The 22,233-nt window shown below is 45.8% G+C and overlaps 1 protein-coding gene across 1 annotated transcript in view; it reads right to left on the bottom strand.

Moving 5' to 3' along the window:
• The window catches only part of NALCN (sodium leak channel, non-selective), a 582,786-nt gene that overhangs the window by 246,729 nt on the left and 313,824 nt on the right, over positions 1 to 22,233 (bottom strand). The window contains 1 exon segment of the mRNA XM_040336161.1: positions 19,246 to 19,320. Coding sequence (XP_040192095.1) covers positions 19,246 to 19,320 — 75 coding nt within the window.

Genomic DNA, 22,233 nt, shown 5'->3' with positions numbered 1-22,233 from the left:
TGTCCATGGGTTAGCTGAGGGCTAGGTTTTATGCTGGGTACACACAGTCCAATTATCCTGCGGAACCAGTCGACATTCGGATCATGTGTACAGCTGTCTGACCGGCTTTTGTTGAAGAGACATGTCCAGCATTAAATGAGCGCTTGCAACCAATGGCATGGCGTCCCCTGTCAGAACCCAAAGGCACAGAGGGAAAGATCACGACACTAACATTGCTTATTTTTTTTCTTGCAGCCCGCTGGGTTGAATAGAAAAAAATTATAAAAATAAATAAATGCGAGTACCAGGCTTTAGGCTGGTTTTTATAATCAACGTGTTGAAATAGACTAGATGTTAGGGGAAGTCCTAGGCAGTCTGGTGTCTGAAGCAGATGTTCCTGCAAAAGTTGTCCTTCTGGGATCTTAAAAAAACTATGATGCATCAAAATTTGGTCATCTTGCAGGTATCCTAAAAAGTAACTGCATTCAGTATTATTAAGCCCTGTACACACGCTTGGTTTTCTCAGGAAAACTGAAATGGAGCTTTGGCCGGCAATCCCGGCCATGTGTATGCTCCATTGGCACTGCCTTGCAGTCTTTCCCATAGGTAACTAGAAGATCTGGTGGAAATAAAAAACACCGGGAATCCTGATGGGAAAATAGAGAGCAGGTTCTCTATTTTTCCGATGGGATTCCCGGCTGTTTTCCTGACGGGAAAACCGCGAGGAAGCATACACACGTCCGGTTTTCCCGGCAAAAAGCTCTCCTGGCAGTTTTTCTGCCGGGAAAACCAGTTGTGTGCACGAGGCTTCAGTATCATTGGTTACAGCAGAATAAAAAGAAAAGGTTCTGGATTAGCCATCTTAGTGTCCTGGCCCCAATATCATTGAGCCAGGGCAGCTTTACCATCTGAGAACATAAATAGCCTCATCCAGAAATACTACAAAAGACTTCAAGCTGTCATCGATGTTAAAGGGAGCAATACACGGTATTAAGAACTGGGGTATGTAAACTTTTGATCAGGATAATTTTGGTAGTTTGCCTTGTGAGTTAGCACCAGTCCTATATGTTGGCTGTCATAGATCAGACATTCCCACTCTATATAACGACTGCTGCCACCATTCATGACATAGGAATCAGCTGAGCAGAGACATGCTGGAGTCATCTTCTGCATTAGGGGCTTAGGTTTATTGTGTAGCTTTTTAATTCATTTCTTTGTGAGGTTCCTTCACCTAATACATGCATGCACATGATCTTATCCGTATCTTGGCCCTGTACAGCCTAACACATTTAAGAAATAATAATTTCTATATAACATAAACACAACAAATATGTTTTGCTCACAAAAAAATGACTACCATTCAAATATTATTTGTGGTAATAAAATAAATAAATAAATACAAACTCACTCTTTTTTAGGATTGATCTGAAAATCCTCATAGAAGTGAACATTAAATGATGTTTTACCACAACAGATTGAAGGTGAATCTATCAGAAGTATTTTTTTTGTGCCAGTAAAGTGAACTTGTTTGCGTAAACATTAACTAATGTGCAGAAGAAGTTCCAATTTCTCTACATATGATTGGCTGTTTGAGGTGAACGCAGGCTCACTTTCTCAAGAGTTACAATCAACCTCATTATCTTTTGTCCCTGACTTAATGGGAACAGTTTCTAACCAGGCTCTTTACAAATGCATTGAATTTTATTCACATATGCTGAAATGTTTATTGTAGCAAAAAACTAATTACTCTCTCAAAAGAACATTTTATGCTGTCTCTGTAAACTGTCTGTCTAGTTAGTTAGAATGCATATTCAAGGTATTACCTTAATGGTCAGACGTCATACAGGGAAAATATTGATCTGATTAAAGTTGACAGTGTCTTCTCTTTCCACGCAATTACTGTTGTATTTCCCTTTTATAATGGCCCTCTGAGCTCAGAGCTAAACTAAATGTTTAGCAAGAAATATGAAGTTTGTTTTGGTCTAGCTTAGTAATTTTAAAAGGAACTAGGCAACCATATGCATGTGTTCAAGAGAAAAACAGCCCATGTTGCCAACAGCATCATACCAAATAAATATTTTCATGTTTCTAGTGTAGGTTTAAACTGAAAGAGAGATCTGTTTTCTATGGGAACATAAAAAGTTCCTCTCTCTGACATTTTCTTGTATAAAATTCTAATGTGCTTTGGAACTATACAAGCCTATTTCAGACAAGCATGCCAATATAACAAAGACACTGTGCACCAATATAGCTAAAAAGGCCACTATAAAGGGGAACATACTTTTCAGTCAGGTTAAGAATAAGTGAGACCATGGCTATTTCCCGCACTGATCCATTTGGCAGAGATAGTTACCTCCTGAACGTACCTCCTAAAGATAAATAACCTTTCAATGTCAGTTCCCCCGAGCTCTCTCCTTAAAGGGGTTGTAAAAGGTAAAAAAAAAATTCCCTAAATAGCTTCATTTACCTTAGTGCAGTCCTCCTTCACTTACCTCATCCTTCGATTTTACTTTTAAATGTCCTTATTTCTTCTGAGAAATCCTCACTTCCTGTTCTTCTGTCTGTAACTCACCACCGTAATGCAAGGCTTTCTCCCTGGTGTGGAGAAAGCCTCTTGAGGGGGCGAGCAGGCAAGTCAGGACACTCTACTTTGCAGATAGAGAAAGGAGCTGTGTGTTAGTGGGCGTCCTGACACTCCTGCTCGCCCCCTTCCCCCTCAAGCGGCTTTCTCCACACCAGGGAGAAAGCCTTGCATTACTATGTGTAGTTACAGACAAAAGAACAGGAAGTCAGGATTTCTCAGAAGAAATAAGAACATTTAAAAGCAAAATCGAAGGATGAGGTAACTGAAGGAGGACTGCACTAAGGTAAAGGAAGCTATTTAGGGATTTTTTTTTTTACCTTTACAACCCCTTTAAATACTTACCCGAGCCTGATCTTGATTAGGAATGAGCTTCGTATTGGAGTCGAACTCATGTTAGACTCGAACATCGTATGTTTGATGAATTACGAACGCTTTGGGCCGTTCGCGCCAAATTCGAGTGGCGTGTCACGGCCCATAATTCACTGCGGCATCGCAGTACATTGCTGGCTAATGATTGGCCAAGCATGCACTATGACCCGCATGCTTGGCCAATCACAGCACGCAAAAAACGGAGAGCCATAATTGGCCAAAGTCAGGGTGGCTTTGGCCAATTATGGCTCAGGGGGTTTAGTACACGCCCCACACTATATAATGCTGCCTGGAAGTTGGCCTTGTGTAGTGTGTTGGTGGTTTACAGAGAGTTACAGTGTGTAGAGGATATATATGCATCCCAGGTGTTGTATATATATTTATACACTGTATTGAGTTTAGATAGATCCGCTTTTCCTAATATACTGACAGGCAGGCAGGTGATTGTGTTAGCTGCAGTATTTTCATGTGGTGTACTGTCTGTGTCCTCTGTACAGTGTGCACCTAAAGCTACGTCAATAGATTTGCTGGTGTTTCTCATATTAATTCCTAAAGGCAGTAGAGCTGCATGATTCTGGGAAAAATGAGAATCACGATTCTTTTGCTTAGAATGAAGATCACAATTCTCTCACGATTCTCAAAAAAATTCATGGTGCTTTTGTTATCATGCATTTTTGTGTTTTTTTTTCTTATTTACACACACATTATATATGTATATGTATGTATGTATGTATGTATGTATGGCTCTTTTCTATAAAGGCTAGATTTGTGAAGTGCGCAACTAATAGTTGTCCTGTGGAAAGATTTTCCCACCTGAGCTGTGGATCTCTGCCGCTCCTCCAGACTTACCATGGGCCTCTTGGCTGCTTCTCTGATTAATGCTCTCCTTGGCTGGCATATCAGTTTAGGTGGACAGCCATGTCTTGGTAGGTTTGCAGTTGTGCCATACTCTTTCCATTTTCAGATGATGGATTGAACAGTGCTCTGTGAGATGTTCAAAGCTTGGGATATTTCTTTATAACCGAACCCTCCTTTAAACTTCTCCATAACTTTATCCCTGACTTGTCTGGTGTCTTCCTTGGCCATCATGATGCTGTTTGTTCACTAAGGTTCTCTAACAAACCTCTGAGGGATTTACAGAACAGCTGTATTTATACTGAGATTAAATTACACACAGGTGGACTCTATTTACTAATTGCGTGACTTCTGAAGGCAATTGGTTCCACTATATTTTAGCTAGGAGTATCAGAGTAAAGGGGGCTAAATACAAATTAATGCCACACTTTTCACATATTTATTGGTAAAACATGTTGAAAAGCATTTATCATTTTCCTTCCACTTCACAATGATATGCCACTTTGTGTTGGTCTATCACATAAAATCCCAATAAAATACATTTACTTTCTTGGTTGTATCATGACAAAATGTGAAATATTTCAAGGGGTATGAATACTTTTTCAAGGCACTGTAAATACCAGAGTGGCCCTGGGGGGTGGGGGGGGGGGGGTCAGGGAAGCAACTGCCCCAAACCATTCTGGTGCACCGCTTCTGCCAGAAGTGATTAGCTAGGAAACTGTCGGCCCAGTCCGCCCCTGCTCCACACTCAACCACAGCTCATTTCTACTGGTCAAATGCGAGCAGGCGAGTGGAAATTCTGAGTGATGGCTTACAACACAATGAAAATCTGATAACCTGAAGGAAATTGGAAACATAAAACACTGTAAATATACACACAATTAAGATGTTGTATCTTTTTGGCTTGCAGTCCAAAATCTATATGTGTCCAAATCCTTTATTCCCACTCTACCGCTGGGGCAACTGATATCACAATGCTCTGTGTTTGACCCCAAGTGGTAAATGATTGTGCGTAGCTGTATTGCTGATCCACCGCATTGGCGTTTGCACTTTTTTTTGCTATATAAGTGTGGTGCGCTGTAAGCACCTTTAAATATAAGTGTAGATTTGGTAGAGTGGGAATAAAGGATACTGTTTTTTAAATATTATAAGCACTATTGTTTGGTGAATTTCTTTTTTTCCCATGGAAATGGCAGAGTCTAACTTACAATAGCATGAGGATACCTTTAAGATTTTAAATGTGTCAGTGGTGGAACTATCAGGGTCGCAACAGTCACACTTGCGACCAAGCCCTGGCATTCCACCACTGTCGCACATCTCTGAGCTGAGAGTGTCTCTCTCATACAGCTCAGAGCTGGTGTTCTATCGAATACTGCCTCTAGTCCTCCTGCCCCCCTCTGTTCTCTCTCGCACGGGATTAAAGATAGCGGGTCTGCCCATTCTCCCCCCACCGCTCTCATCCTGTGTGTGCTCTGCGGGAAGTCATGTGTGAAGCTAACGAGTTCACATTTCCCGGAGAGCACACACAGGAGGAGAGCGGCTGTGTCCTCTCTCATCTCATGTAAGAGAGGACAGAGGGGGGAAGGAGGACAAGAGGCAGTATTCAATAGAACACCAGCTCTGAGCTGTATGAGAGAGATGCTCTCAGCTCAGAGCCGTTTTGAGGAGACAGGCGGCATTCATGAGAACTGATAGGTGGGATTGATAAGCACTAATAGGTGGCACTGATGGGCACTGATAGGTGGGGTTGACGAGCACTGATAGGTGGGATTGATGAGCACTGATAGGTGGCATTGCTGGGCACTGCTAGGTGGGATTGATAAGCACTAATAGTTGGCACTGATGGGCACTGACAGGTGGGATTGATGAGCTCTGGTGAGCACTGATATGTGGCACTGATAGGCACCGAGAGGTGGGATTGATGAGCATGGATAGGTGGCACGGATGAGCACCGATTGGTGGCACTGATGGGAACTGATAGGTGGGATTGATGAGCACTGATAGATGGGATTGATGAGCACTGATAGATGGCACTGATGGGCACTAATAGGTGGGATTGATGAACACTGATAGGTGGCACTGATGGGCACTGATAGGCAGCATTGATGAGCATCGATAGGTGGCACTGATAGGTGGGATTGATGAGCACTGATAGGTGGCACTGATTGGGCACTGATAGGTGGAATTGATAAGCACTAATGGGTGGTAATGATGGGCACTGATAGGTGGGATTGATGAGCACTGATCGGTGGCACCGATAGGGAGCACTGATAGGTGGGATTGATGAGCACTGATAGATGGCATTGATGGGCACTGATAGGTGGGATAGATGAGCACTGATAGGTGGCACTGATGGTCACGTATAGGCATCACTGAGGAGGAAACACTTATAGATGGCATTGATGAACACTGATAGGTGGCACTGATAGGCAGCACCGATAAGCTGCACTGGTAGGCGGCAATGATAGGTGGCACTGCTAGGAGGCATTGATGAGCACTGATAGGCAACACTGATGGGCATTGAGAACCGATAGGCAGCATTGATGGCCACTGATGAGGAGGCACTGATAATCGGCATCAATGAGCACTGATAGGCGGCACTGATATACAGCACTGATAAGCTGCACTGGTAGGCAGCATTGATGAGCATTGATAGGTGGCACTGACAGGTGGGCATTGATGAGCATTGATAGGTGGCACTGACAGGTGGGCATTGATGAGCACTGATAAGTTGCACTAGTATTCGGCATTGATGAGCAATGATAGGTGGCACTGATGGGCAGCATTATTGAGCATTTATTTGCGGGCCTTGTATTTTCCACATGTTTCATGCGGACCGATCACTGCAGATCTTTCACCTAATAGCAGGACATTTTGGTTTTACCTTCTACCGGTTGTTACCCTTTTTTTTGGTTTTGGGCACATACCCGAATCAGTTGGGGAGGATGTAGGGTGGGGAGGGGGGAGGAGGAGGTTAGTTTTTACTTGATGGAATGCAATACAACAAAGTGCATGTTAACATTGATACTGCATAGACGGCAAACCTTGTATTCATGTAATGCTACTGTCCCACGATATGTCTTAATGTCTGTATTATGGCATCGATAAAACTGCTCACTTGGAATGTGCGTGGGCTTGGGAACAAGGTAAAGAGGTCCGCGGTTTTCTAATTTCTTAAAAAACAACGTGCCGACATTGTGGTGTTGGTGGAGACACACGTTGAGGGTCGGCTCCAGATGGCACTCCACCGACCATGGAACGGATGGGCCTATCATTTATCCCACTCCTCCCATGCTCGTGGAGTCTCAGTCTTGATTGTCAAGACGGTACATTTTGAGCTGTGTGATGTCCAGTCTGACCCACAGGGGCGATATGTTTTTCTCTTAGTTAAATTGTATGGTGAACCTTTCCTACTGATGGCATTCTATGTACCTCCACCATTTAGCTCTACTATAATTACAGAAGGCTTGCTATATATTCTCGTCATCCTTCGATTCAGGCTGTGTGGCTGGGGGATTTTAACGCTACGCTGAACCCTACATTAGACAAACTGTCACCCTCACCATTACCTACTACAGCTCCAACCCACACTAGATTCGCCAGACTTATCTCTTCCTTTAACCTCACTGACACCTGGCGTTTTAAATTTCCGCTCACCCGAGCTTACTCTTGTTTCTCAGCTACCCATAACACTATGTCCCGTATATTTAATATTATTTCTAATACCCTTGCCCCAAGATTACTGGGAGCTGAATTTGCCCCCAGGTTACTCTCAGACCATAGCCCATATTGGATTAGCCTCTCCGTCCCATTAGACAAACCGCCCCGTATGTGGCGCCTGAATCAGTTTTGGCTCACCCTGCTGTCGGAGGATGACGAGCTTGGTAACAGTTGGAGAACCTACTTTTTGGAGAATGATGGATCTGCATCCCCAGATATAGTATGGGAAGCCTTGAAATTGCATGCACACCTGACTCTGACCTTGTCATGAAGATCCTGCCAGAAACAGGCGACTTAGATTTTGCGGTTCCCGATCGCGGCTACGATCACGCATGCGTGTGCATGCACGGGTGCACACGCCTATTGGAGCCAGGCGGGGTATTTAAGCCGGCCCCTCACACACCATCCCTGCTGTCTGCTCTACAGCGTTGAGTACCTGAAACCTGATCTGAGACTTACCTGTGAAAGACCCCGGCTTACCTGTGACTATTCCAGCCATCCGCCTGCACCTGATCCTTGGCCTGTTCTGACTACCCTTCTGCCTGCACCTCTGTACCTCGCTGTCCGCCCCGATATCTGACCCGGCTTGTCTGACCTTCTGTGCTGATCCAGTCAGCTCCAGTCTGCTGAAAGATTCCAGTTTGTCCTAGTTCCAGTCCAGCTGAACGATTCCAGTTTGTCCTAGTTCCAGTCCAGCTGAACGATTCCAGTTTGTCCTAGTTCCAGTCCAGCTGAACGATTCCAGTTTGTCCTAGTTCCAGTCCAGTTGCTGAGCTGATCCGGTCTGCTAAGCTGATCCAGTCTATTGGACCTATCCTCTCTGCTGAGCTGATCCTGTCTGGTGTGGGTTTCCAGTCTGCTAAGCTGATCCAGTCCATTGGACCTTTCCAGTCTGCTAAGCTGATCCAGTCCATTGGACCTTTCCTGTCTGCTAAGCTGATCCAGTTCCGGTATTCCAGTTCCTGTAAGGAAGCTTCTACTAGACTGACCCACTGCTTCTTCCTGTTGATCCTGCCAGGCACCCGTGCCCCTCCTTACTCCTGTGCCTTCTGTTATCCTACCAGGGGGCCACGAGTGGGAGCTGTAAGGGAGGCCGACCTCTGCAATTCGGGCTCATCACCATCAGGTACGTGACAGTAGCAGACAGCCGACAGTAGCAGACAGCCATGTCTGAGCCCGAGCAGAGAGTCTCCCCTATGGAAGAACTGTGTCAGCACCTGGCTGGTTTAACTGAAGCAGTTAAGAATCTTCAGCACGGCTACACCCAGCTAGAAGAACGGGTGCTGGTTCTGTCCAACCCCACTGGAGCCCAGGGATCTTCCCACGCATCCACCTCTTCTGCTGGGACAGGATCGACACCAACTGTGGTGATGCTTCCTCCGGAACCCAGGGTCCCCACACCTGAAAAGTTCTCTGGAAATCGAAGTAGCTTCAGGGCCTTTCGTAATTCCTGTGAGCTGTATTTTGCCCTTCAGCCACGAACCTTCTCTCTGGAAGTCACCAAAGTGGGCTTTGTGATCTCACTACTTACTGGAGAACCCCAAACCTGGGCCCACCGCCTCCTAGAACGAAAGGATGAGTCCGTGACCAACCTTACCACCTTCTTCGACGCTATGGCACAGCTTTACGAAGACCCCCAGCTTTCAGCAACTGCAGAAGCTGCTTTACGCACCCTTCAGCAGGGTCGCAGGGCAGCAGAGGACTATGTCGCTGAGTTTAGGCGGTGGAGCGCAGATACAGACTGGAACGACGCTGCTCTTCGTTACCAGTTCCGCATGGGACTATCAGATCCTCTAAAAGATGAACTGGCTAGAGTTGGGGTTCCACAGACTTTGAATGCGCTGATCGATTTAGCCATACAAATCGATCGACGCCTAAGAGAGCGAAGGGCTGAGAGAGCTACGGGGTTTTCTCGTCCAACCTGGATGCTTCCCAAGGCCCCAAGTCATCTACACCCAGTACCCATTGCATCACCAGCCCCTACAGCTGACACACCTGAGCCCATGCAGCTGGGCGTCCTTCGCCCTTCCCTTACTCCTGAAGAGCGTCAACGACGTCGTGTAAATAATCTGTGTCTGTACTGCGGTGGACCCAGCCACTATGTCAGGAACTGTCCTCTAAAGCTCCGTAAGTGTCTCTCCATGTCTCCTAGCCATACAGACTTTATTACCCAGCCTGCATCTCACCTTGCCCTTTCTGTATCGTTCCAGCTTCCAGGAAAGACTCTGCTAACACCTGCCATTATTGACTCCGGGGCCTGTAGCTGTTTCATGGACTCATCTTTTGCTACTAAACACCAAATTCCTCTCCTTCCCAAGACCCATGGACTTTCTGTTCATTTGGCTGACGGGTCTGCTATCAAATCAGGCCCTGTAGTTCTAGAGACTGCTCCGATACTTGCCGTTATCTCCAGTTCCCACCATGAACTTTTACGTATGGACATAATCTCCTCCCCAATATTTCCTGTAATCCTTGGCATGCCCTGGCTACAAGTCCACAACCCTGCCATCAACTGGGCCACAGGGGAGGTTACCTTTTTTTCACCGTACTGCCAGCAATTCTGTGGGCCCCAAGATCCTCATGGGCCATCTACCTTACTATGCCTGGAATCTGAAGCCGAAATACGCCAGTCTATTCCCGAAGTCTACCATGATTTTCTGGACGTATTCAGTAAACAAAGGGCAGAGGCTCTACCACCCCATCGAGCCTACGACTGTCCTATTGAGCTGCTTCCTGGGGCCGAAATCCCTTTTGGTAGGATTTTCCCCTTGACAGAGGTAGAACAAGGGGCATTGAAGGAATGCATAGATGAAAACCTAAAGAAGGGGTTTATTCGCCCGTCCACATCTCCAGCAGGCGCAGGCATCTTCTTTGTCGAGAAAAAGGACCATACCCTTCGACCTTGTGTCGACTACAGGGAATTAAACAAAATCACTGTGAAGAACCGTTATCCTCTTCCCCTGGTGCCAGAGTTATTCCAGAGACTGGGGGCCGCCACGGTTTTCACCAAACTTGACCTCCGTGGCGCCTATAATCTAGTCCGCATCAGGGATGGGGACGAGTGGAAGACGGCCTTCCGTTCTCGATTCGGGCACTTTGAGTACTTGGTGATGCCCTTCGGATTGTGCAACGCACCTGCTACTTTTCAGTATTTTATCAACGATGTCCTCCGAGACTTTTTGGACTTATTTGTTATCGTCTACCTGGACGATATTCTAATCTTTTCTTCTTCCCTTGAATTCCACCGCAGGCATGTCAGAAGCGTACTGGGCCGTCTTCGTCAACATGGTTTATACGCAAAAGCTGAAAAGTGCGAATTTGAACAGGAAAGTATACCATTTCTGGGGTTAATCATCTCCAGTGAAGGCATCAAGATGGACCCCCAGAAGATTTCTGCAATCCTGGACTGGCCAGTCCCAGCAGACAAAAAGGGAATCCAACGTTTCGTTGGTTTCGCCAACTTCTACCGCAAGTTTATCAAAGGCTTCTCGGCCATCATTGCACCAATCACCCAATTGACCAAACAGGGAACCCGTTTCCATTGGTCCCCTGAGGCCCAAGGAGCCTTTGAGGCCCTTAAGGAACTCTTTACCTCTGCTCCTGTTTTGGGACACCCAGATTCCTCTCTACCATTTGTCCTTGAGGTAGACGCGTCTGAAATTGCCGTAGGAGCAATACTTTCCCAAAGACAAGGAACCAAGGCCCAACTTCATCCAGTAGCCTTTTTCTCACGTAAACTCTCAACAGCAGAGAAGAACTATGATGTAGGGGATCGGGAATTATTGGCAATAAAATCTGCACTGGAAGAGTGGCGCTACCTGCTGGAAGGAGCTGCCCATCCAATCTTAATATTTACCGACCACAAGAACCTGGAATATCTGAGGTCTGCAAAGCGGTTGAGGCCACGCCAAGCCAGATGGGCGCTCTTTTTCTCCAGATTTTCCTTCCATGTCACGTATCGGCCAGGTTCCAAAAATACTAAACCTGATGCCCTGTCCCGGATGTTTCACAAGTCAAAAGAAATTGCTACCCCGGATACCATCCTTGCCCCTGGCAACTTTCTTCTTCTTCAGGAAAATCTGCTTTCCCGAATTAAGCAAGCTTCCACAGGGCAGACACCTCCTTCTGAACCAGGACTGCAGTTCAAGGATGGGGTATTTTGGCACGAAGACAAGATCTACACTCCCGAAAGCCTACGAGTATCTGTCTTGGAACTTTGCCATGACCATGCATTAGCCGGTCATTTTGGCGTAACCAAAACCACCGATTTGGTACAGCGTACCTTTTGGTGGCCTCAGTTACGGGTAGATTGTAAGAAGTATGTTGAATCCTGCACTACTTGTATCAGAAACAAGACCCATAGAACCAAGGCTTGGGGTCTTCTAAAGCCCTTGTCTGTCCCAGATAGACCATGGAGAATGTTATCCATAGACTTTATCGTTGAATTACCTCCGGCAGAAGATCATACCACTATCTTCGTGGTAGTTGATCGTCTGTCAAAGATGGCACATTTTATTCCAATGAAAGGCACTCCCTCAGCTTCTGAAACAGCGCAGGCATTCATTAAGGAAATCATCAGACTCCATGGGGTACCAGCTAACATCGTCTCAGATCGGGGGGTGCAATTTACCTCCCGATTCTGGAGGTCCCTCTGTAAGGCCCTGGACATTGAACTGTCCTTTTCCTCCGCTTATCATCCCCAGACCAATGGGCAAACTGAGAGGACGAATCAGACTCTCGAACAGTATCTACGCTGTTTTTCCTCTTTTGCACAAGATGATTGGATTTCTCTGCTTCCATTGGCCGAATTCGCCTACAATAACTCCATCAACTCCGCTACCAAACAAACCCCCTTTTTCGCCAATTTTGGCTTCCATCCCTCATTTCTGCCCAATTCACTTCCTGAATGTACAGTACCAGCGGTCCAGGAGAAAATTAATTTCTTCTCTACCAATAACCAGCTTTTGCAGGAAACTATGACCAAGACTCAGGAACACAACAAAACAACCTTTGACAGGAAGAGACGAGGTGAATTAATATTGTCTCCTGGTGACCTGGTGTGGTTATCCACAACTAATTTGAGGATGGCATGTCCTTCGAAGAAGCTGGGTCCCAAATTTTTAGGGCCATTTCCGGTTAGGAGGAGAATCAACGAAGTAGCCTACGAATTAGAACTCCCAGATTCATTAAGGGTCCATCCTGTATTTCACATATCGCTGTTAAAACCTTCTATTCCCAACCCTTTTCCAAATCGGAGTACTTCCCCCCCTGATCCTGTCATTGTAGATGGAGAAGAGGAATTCGAAGTGGAGGCTATCCTGGACTACAGAAGGAGAAGGAACCAGAATCAGTTTTTGATAAAATGGAAGGGGTACGGACCTGAAGAGAATTCGTGGGAGCCCGAGAGGAACATCCACGCTAAGAGTCTGGTACGATCCTTTAAGAGATCTCACCCTGAGAAGTTTGCCAGAATGGGCATCCGGAGGCTGCCCCTTGGGGGGGGCAATGTCATGAAGATCCTGCCAGAAACAGGCGACTTAGATTTTGCGGTTCCCGATCGCGGCTACGATCACGCATGCGTGTGCATGCACGGGTGCACACGCCTATTGGAGCCAGGCGGGGTATTTAAGCCGGCCCCTCACACACCATCCCTGCTGTCTGCTCTACAGCGTTGAGTACCTGAAACCTGATCTGAGACTTACCTGTGCAAGACCCCGGCTTACCTGTGACTATTCCAGCCATCCGCCTGCACCTGATCCTTGGCCTGTTCTGACTACCCTTCTGCCTGCACCTCTGTACCTCGCTGTCCGCCCCGATATCTGACCCGGCTTGTCTGACCTTCTGTGCTGATCCAGTCAGCTCCAGTCTGCTGAAAGATTCCAGTTTGTCCTAGTTCCAGTCCAGCTGAACGATTCCAGTTTGTCCTAGTTCCAGTCCAGCTGAACGATTCCAGTTTGTCCTAGTTCCAGTCCAGCTGAACGATTCCAGTTTGTCCTAGTTCCAGTCCAGTTGCTGAGCTGATCCGGTCTGCTAAGCTGATCCAGTCTATTGGACCTATCCTCTCTGCTGAGCTGATCCTGTCTGGTGTGGGTTTCCAGTCTGCTAAGCTGATCCAGTCCATTGGACCTTTCCAGTCTGCTAAGCTGATCCAGTCCATTGGACCTTTCCTGTCTGCTAAGCTGATCCAGTTCCGGTATTCCAGTTCCTGTAAGGAAGCTTCTACTAGACTGACCCACTGCTTCTTCCTGTTGATCCTGCCAGGCACCCGTGCCCCTCCTTACTCCTGTGCCTTCTGTTATCCTACCAGGGGGCCACGAGTGGGAGCTGTAAGGGAGGCCGACCTCTGCAATTCGGGCTCATCACCATCAGGTACGTGACAGACCTCCTGTATTAACAGGCTGAAGGCTGACTCATCGGCTGCATGGGACGGAGCAATGCGGGATTGTCCTCCTCTGAACAGGGATATATGGCGAACCCCTCTCCTGATGGGGCTGCCCAACTCAGGTTACAAACCGGGGTGGTCAATCAGCTACAGCACGAGACGGCCAGGAAAAAACTTTTCTTTGCCAGACAAAAACTGTTTCAACATGGGGAGAGAGCGGGTAAACTTTTGGCCTATCTAGCACATAGTGAGGATAGACCCCCTACGGTAATTTCCCTCACTGGTCCTAATGGGGAAAAGATTATGGAACCCCAGACTGTCACTTCCAAATTTAGGGACTTCTTTTCACAACTTTATACGTCCCAGGATTCCACCACTGAAGCTCAATTGGAGGATTTACTGGCGGGAATCACCTTTCCACAGCTAGATGACACCCAAATGGCTATGCTAGATGCACCTCTTACACTCGACTAAATAACCACAGCGATTGCGAGCTTCGCCAGATCCAAGGCCCCGGGTTCAGATGGGTTACCCATAGAATTTTACGCCCAATACAGCGAGATACTTGCCCCTAAGTTATTGTCCCTCTTCAATCATTTAAAAACTTCACCTTACCCCCATCGATGGGCGGGGTGGTCATTATCCTCATACCTAAACCGGGCAAGGACCCAGGCCTCCCGGAATCTTATAGACCCATATCACTCCTTCAGATAGACAAAGATCCTGGCTAAAGTACTTGCCCTACGCCTTAACCAAGTGATTCTAACCCTGATCCACACCGACCAAGCCGGGTTTATGCCGGGGCGTAACACCTCCTTCAACCTCAGAAAACTGTATATTAACTTACAGGCGACACATGGTAACGTTGGGTCTCGGGTGGTGGTGGCTTTGGACACCGCCAAGGCCTTTGACTCGGTGGAGTGGCGGTATCTTTGAGGGATGCCTCCGCAGCTTTGGTTTTGGACCTAACTTCATCAAGTAGGTTCATTATATCTGGCACCCAGGGGTAGGGTGGTGGCCAACAGGAGGGCCTCCCAGACGTTTAACTTATCCAGGGGCACTAGACAGGGCTATCCACTGTCTCCGCTCCTCTATGCCCTGGTGGCGGAGCCCCTTACAATCTCCATCAGAGAGGACCCTGAGATCCAGGGTCTTTGCCTTGGTTCCCTGACTGAAAAAATTAGCTTATACACAGACGACACGCTACTATACCTGGCCGACTCTACCACATCTCTCCGGAAGGCATTGATTACGATTGAACACTTTGGTCAGTTCTCTGGCCTTAAAATGAATTGGGAGAAATCTCAAATATTGCCTATGGATAGTTTCCCCTCCCCCGAGCTACAGGCGCAGTTACCACTCCAGCGAGTGAACACTATTAAATACCTTGGAGTATTGGTGAATAGAACACCGGCTGACTATATATCCTTGAATATAGAACCCCTTTTCGATCTCATCAAGTCTAAAACTCAAATATGGGTGAGATTGCCGCTCGGTGTGTGGGGCCGCATTAATATTGTTAAAATGATATCACTCCCTAAAATATTTTATATACTTTGGCACACACCCGTATACTTACCCTTGAAATTTTTCAAGTTAATGGAGGCCATACTCAAGACATTTATTTGGAGTACCAAGAGACACAAGCTGGTCTGGAGAGTCCTTAACTACTTAAGACCCGGACCAAAATGCAGCTAAAGGACCTGGCCAGGTTTTGCGATTCGGCACTGCGTCGCTTTAACAGACAATTGCGCGGTCGTGCGACGTGGCTCCCAAACAAAATTGGCATCCTTTTTTTCCCCACAAATAGAGCTTTCTTTTGGTGTTATTTTATCACCTCTGCGGTTTTTCTTTTTTGCGCTATAAACAAAAATAGAGTGACAATTTTGAGAAAAATGCAATATTTTTTACTTTTTGCTATAATAAATATCCCCCAAATATATATATAAAAAAAAAATTCCTCAGATTAGGCCGATACGTATTCTTCTACCCATTTTTGGTAAAAAAAAATCGCAAAAAGCGCTTATCGATTGGTTTGCGCAAAATTTATAGCGTTTACAAAATAGGGGATAGTTTTATTGCATTTTTGTTAATTTTTTTTTTACTACTAATTTGCGGCGATCAGCAATTTTTTTCGTGACTGCGACATTATGGCAGACACTTCGGATAATTTTGACACATTTTTGGGACCATTGTCATCTTCACAGTAAAAAATGCATTTAAAATGCATTGTTTACTGTGAAAATGACAATTGCAGTTTGGGAGTTAACCACAGGGGGCGCTGATGGGGTTATGTGTTTCCTGAAGTGTGTTTACAACTGTAGGGGGTGTGGCTGACAGCGCCACACTGAAGAATGGGGAAGCCGTGTTTACACGCGGCTCTCCTCGTTCTTAAGCTCCGGGGACCAATCGCGGGACTGTAGCGGCGATCGGGTCCGCAAGTCCCGAGGTCACGGAGCTTCGGACCGGGTCGCGGGAGTGCACCGCTGGCGCGCGCCCGCGACCCACCGCTGGGCTTTATACAATCACGTACAGGTACGTGATTGTTCCCAGTGGTGCCCTTCTGCCGACGTATATCATCGTTAGGCGGTCCTTAAGTGGTTAGGAACCCCACTTATCTAGGTGGAACAGCCCTCCCTGACTTAAATCTTTACTACCTCGCTTCCCAATTGACTATACCACATAGATAAAGCCGACAGACTCAGATTTCTCACGCTTCTCTGTCCACGGTGGGCACAACTAACCGCTGATCCGCTTACTGCAATCGCGGTGGGACATAGTGGGAACAACTCCAATGGAGACCTATTGTATCAATATAGGCGTGTATGGGACATTGCCACTAAAACGTTGACGATCCCTAAGCACAATGACTATACCCATTTATGGCACAATAGACTGCTCTCAGAGTTTCTCTTGATCCCTGACACAGAGATATGGTGCGAACATGGAATATATTATTTGCACCACATAATTTCCGATGGCACACTTAAAAACTTTGAGGACCTCCAAAATGAGTTCCTGCTGCCTAATTCTATGATTTTTAGATTCCTCCAAGAGCGTCACGCAACCCAAGCTCAGTTCCCCCGGCCTTTGCCACAGCCCACACCCAATGTCATCATGGCAGTGATTAAGGGTGTGGACCCACAAAAACTAATCTCTGACTTTTATGTCATGCTCCTCACCCCATCATCTACCACACTAGCTTACAGCCTTAAACCAAGATGGGAAAGAGAGGTGGGCCCGATGGAGGGCGAGGAGTGGAGTGAAGCACTTGACGCATGAAAGACTGTATCCCCCAAGCTCTCCGATAGGCTTACCCAGTTATACGTGGTGCACCGAGCATATCTCACCCCCCTAAGAATCGCCCGCTTTCGACAACAGTCTTCTACCTCATGCACAATGTGCAATCAAGCGACAGGCACATTCTTCCATCTACTTTGGGCGTGCCCAGTCCTTCAGGGTCTGTGGAAACAGATTGTGGACTTCCTCCATGATGACATGGGATGCCCATTGACCCTGGACCCCAAACAATGCTTACTGGGGATATTCCCCGATTCTGAAATAGACAAATTCACTAAAAAAAATTTGCATGAAATATTGTTTTCTGCTAGAAAAATTATAGCCAGACAGTGGATGAGACCCACTCCCCCCATCTTCAACGACTGGAAAATAGATATAAATAACACACTTACCTACAAAAAGTTCATATACACTAACAGAGGTTGTCCAGATAAGTACAACAAAATTTGGGATAGATGGCTTGAGTCCACAGACACATGCACTGAGGGTCCGTAAACCTATAAATTCTTTTAGCGTACAATTGAAAGAGTTGAAACTGAAAAAGTTTTTTGATCTACTGTGCCTATATGTGTATAAGCCATATTTCTTTGTTTCATGCATTTCTCCAGTATTGCCTTGTAACTTGCAGAACTATGTTCCAAATGTAAATTGTTTAATAAAAACTTTTTTTCAATAAAAAAAAAAAAATGATATGATGTTGGTCCACCCCGTCAGTGAAGTGCTGTCCATAGTACAAACGAAGCTCCGAAGTGTAAGGCCTCGTACACACGACCGAGTTTCTCTGCAAAAACCAGCAAGAAACTTGCTGTTTTGTTTTTTTTTGCCGAGGAAACCGGTCGTGTGTACATTTTTTGACGAGGAAACTGTCGAGGAACTCGACGAGCCAAAAAGAGAGCATGTTCTCTTTTTCCTCGACGGGAATGGAGAAAATTGGCTTGTCGAGTTCCTCGACAGCCTAACAAGGAATTCGACGAGCAAAACGTTGTGTTTCGCCCGTCGAGATCCTCGGTCGTGTGTACGAGGCATGATACATATGCACAAGCGTGGGCCTGCAGGTGCTCGCTTTAATGTACATAGATGTGTGCACATGCATGCGTATACCCACTGCTGACACTGGTGCCAATTGGGCTACTTACTTAACAGCTGTACTAGTCAGTGGTGTCTGGTTTACAGCCTTCCTGTGCTCCTGTGCCAAGTTCTATATTTACTCCTGTGTTTGACCCAACATGTCTTGACCAAGTTTGATCTTCTCCTGCCCTGATCTTGTCTTGGACTCTGTTTGCCTTCTGCTTATCTGCCTGTTTGTATGATGCTGACCTTGCCCATACCTTATCCATTTCCTGCCTGCTATCCATGCCTGATCTGACTGTCTGTTACTGACCCGGCTTGTTTGACCATGCATCCTGCCTTGTCCTATACTGTATGCTCAGCATTTTCTGACCAGCATGCTACTTATCTGGTCCCTGCTGGTCATCTGACAGCCAAGTTCCTGTCAATCTGCTTGTACAAGTGGTCAGTCAGTCATCTGCCAGCCAAGCAACTGCCAGTCTGCCATCTGTCAACCTAGAGTCTGCCACACCTGTTTTTATCTGCTGTCTTTACCATCTGAACTATACCTGGTGAAGCACCAGCCACTTACCTGCACAGTCTGCTGGACACCTCACATGTACTCTTACTTCACCATGCTTTTGCGGCCACTGTCTCACCACCAGTGGTCCCTGAGCCAGAGCTGTATGAGAGGCCTCCCTCTTCATGTCAGGCTCCATAACCAGGTACGTGACAAACCCACTCCCTGCTGCCTCCAGGAAAGCAGAGTTGCCATGACCAGATATCTGTTCCCTGCAGTAGTACAGTACAGGCCCTTCTTGACCCAATAGAGCCCGAGCCTGGTACATTAGGGCTGGCAGTACCTCCTTGTTAACAGCCATGGATGCTATAAAAGGGGGGGGGATCTGTAAGCACATGTGTTTATGTTACACTAGTAGAATTACTAGTAAATTAAGTCCACTGAAAACTAAAAGAAAAAAATTAATATCTTAATATTAGTATGGATTACCTGCTTAAGCTTTTTTAAATCTTCATCAAGCTCCAAATTGTCCAAAATAACTGCCACAAACAAGCTCAGCAAAATCTGTTGAAGAAAAAAATTGGAAATTTTTTTATTTTTTTATTTCTGCATATCGGAAACATATTATTCTAGCATAGTATTCCAGTATTATTCATAAATATTCTGAATTCAGTTGTTTCAAGAGTGACTTATGCCGCGTACACACGATCCGATGAGAACAGTCTGATGGACAGTTTTCATCAGACCAAACCGATCGTGTGTGGGCCCCATCGGTTATTTATCCATTGGTTAAAAAATTTGAAACTTGTTTTAAAATTAACCGATGTATACATAACCGATAGAAAAAAAAACGGTTAAAAATCCACGCATGCTCAGAACCAAGTCAACGCATGCTTGGAAGCATTGAACTTAGTTTTTTTCAGCACGTCGTTGTGTTTTACGTCACCGTGTTCTGACACAATCGTTTTTTTTAAACTGATGGTGTGTAGGCACGACTGACCATCAGTCAGCTTCATCGGTGAACTGATGGAAAAATCCATCAGACCGTTCTCATCGGATTGACCGATCGTGTGTACAGGGCATTATTCCTTCTTGAGACATCTACAGTTGCAATAAAAAGTATGTGAACCCTTTTGGAATGATATGGATTTCTGCACAAATTGGTCATAAAATGTGATCTGATCTTCATCTAAGTCACAACAATACACAATCAGTCTGCTTAAACTAATAACACAAAAAATGTAATGTTACCATGTTTTTATTGAACGCACCATGTAAACATTCACAGTGCAGGTGGAAAAACTATTTATTATAAAAGTATCTCCAAAAGCCTTGCTGTTCATCAGTCCACGGTAAGACAAATTGTCTATGAATGGAAAAAGTTCAGCACTGCTGCTACTTTCCCTAGGAGTGGCCGTCCTGTAAAGATGACTGCAAGAGCACAGCGCAGACTGCTCAATGAGGTGAAGAAGAATCCTAGAGTGTCAGCTAAAGACTTGCATAAGTCTCTGGCATATGCTAACATCCCTGTTAGTGAATCTATGATACGTAAAACACTAAACAAGAATGGATTTCATGGGAGGATACCACAGAGGAAGCCACTGCTGTCCAAAAAAAACCATTGCTGCACGTTTACAGTTTGCACAAGAGCACCTGGATGTTCCACAGCAGTACTGGCAAAATATTTTCTTTGGACAGATGAAACCAAAGTTGAGTTGTTTGGAAGAAACACACAACACTATGTGTGGAGAAAAAGAGGCACCGCACACCAACATCAAAAGCTCATCCCAGCTGTGAAGTATGGTGGTGGGGGCATCATGGTTTGGGGCTGCTTTGCTGCATCAGGGCCTGGACGGATTGCTATCATCGAAGGAAAAATTAATTCCCAAGTTTATCAAGACATTATGCAGGAGAACATAAGGCCATCTGTCCACCAGCTGAAGCTCAACAGGAGATGGGTGTTGCCACAGGATAAGGACCCAAAGCATAGACGTAAAGCAACAACAGAATGGCTTAAACAGAAGAAAATACGCCTTCTGGAGTGGCCCAGTCAGAGTCCTAACCTCAACCCGATTGAGATGCTGTGGCATGACCTCAAGAAAGCGATTCACACCAGACATCCCAAGTATATTGCTGAACTAAAACAGTTCTGTAAAGAGGAATGGCCAAGAATTACTCCTGACCGTTGTGCACGTCTGATCTGCAACTACAGGAAACGTTTGGTTGAAGTTATGCTGCCAAAGGAGGTTCAACCAGTTATTAAATCCAAGGGTTCACATACTTTTTACACCTGCACTGTGAATGTTTACATGGTGTGTTCAATAAAAACATGGTAACATTTAATTCTTTGTGTGTTATTAGTTTAGGCAGACTGTGATTGTCTATTGTTGTGGCTCATTCCAAAAGGGTTCACATACTTTTTATTGCAATTGTATGCCTAGTCTTAAAAGAGAAGTATGGGTTTCTTTTTTTTCCATATTCATACTTACCTAGGTGGATAAAGCATCGATCCGATGCTGCATCTGTGCCCCAGCATCTCCACACTGAAAACTGAGCGATTGAACATCGCTCGTTTTTCAGACCTCTGTTAGCAGAGAGCAGCAGACTGTCAGTCGCAGCTCTTTGCTCTTCTCCTTCACTAGCGCTGGACTGTGGAGGGGGCGGATCGGTTGGCTCAGCCTCTGATCGGCTCACTGAGAGGCTGAGCCAAGTGTCAGTCCAGGCACCTGGCAGATCCAGATTGTCCTGGCAGATTGTCAGGATGATGTGGTGCCTGGACTGATGTGGTGCCTGGACTGATATCTGTGATGTCAGCGGAGAGCAGATTTCAGACCACATTCTGCTGAAAACAGGTCACAGAAGTGCGAAACGAATTGCACTCCTGTGATCCATAGGAGACTTCTCCTTTAATGGAGCAGAGACAATCACTGCAGGAAATCTTCAATCGATAGATGAACTCACCAAATGCTCTGGATCCACGAATATCTTCAGGCAAACAATCCAGTATATGCAGTAAACATTGGTATGGAACGTATGCCTTGCAGGAAAAATAGTAGTAGTATCTCACAATGGGGGAGGATGAAATTGCATTGTACAAAAGGGGGATATCCATAAAGATGCCAGAGGGTGGCAGCATAACAATAAACAGTTAAGCCCTGTACACACGATCGGTCCATCCGATGAGAACGGTCTGATGGACCGTTTTCATCAGTTAACCGATGAAGCTGACTGATGGTCAGTCGTGCCTACACACCATCGGTTAAAAAAACAACCGTGTCAGAACGCGGTGACGTAAAACACAACGACGTGCTGAAAAAAAAACGAAGTTCAATGCTTCCAAGCATGCGTTGACTTGATTCTGAGCATGCGTGGATTTTTAACCGATGGTTGTGCCTACTAATGAGTTTTTAACTATCGGTTAGGAATCCATTGGTTAAATTTAAAACAAGTTGGCTTTTTTTTAACCGATGGATAAAT

Source organism: Rana temporaria, chromosome 2 (genome assembly GCF_905171775.1).
Source record: "Rana temporaria chromosome 2, aRanTem1.1, whole genome shotgun sequence".
Lineage (NCBI taxonomy): Eukaryota > Metazoa > Chordata > Amphibia > Anura > Ranidae > Rana > Rana temporaria.
The sequence above is the reverse complement of the archived record's forward strand: the minus strand, read 5'-3'. Positions and strand labels throughout refer to the sequence as shown.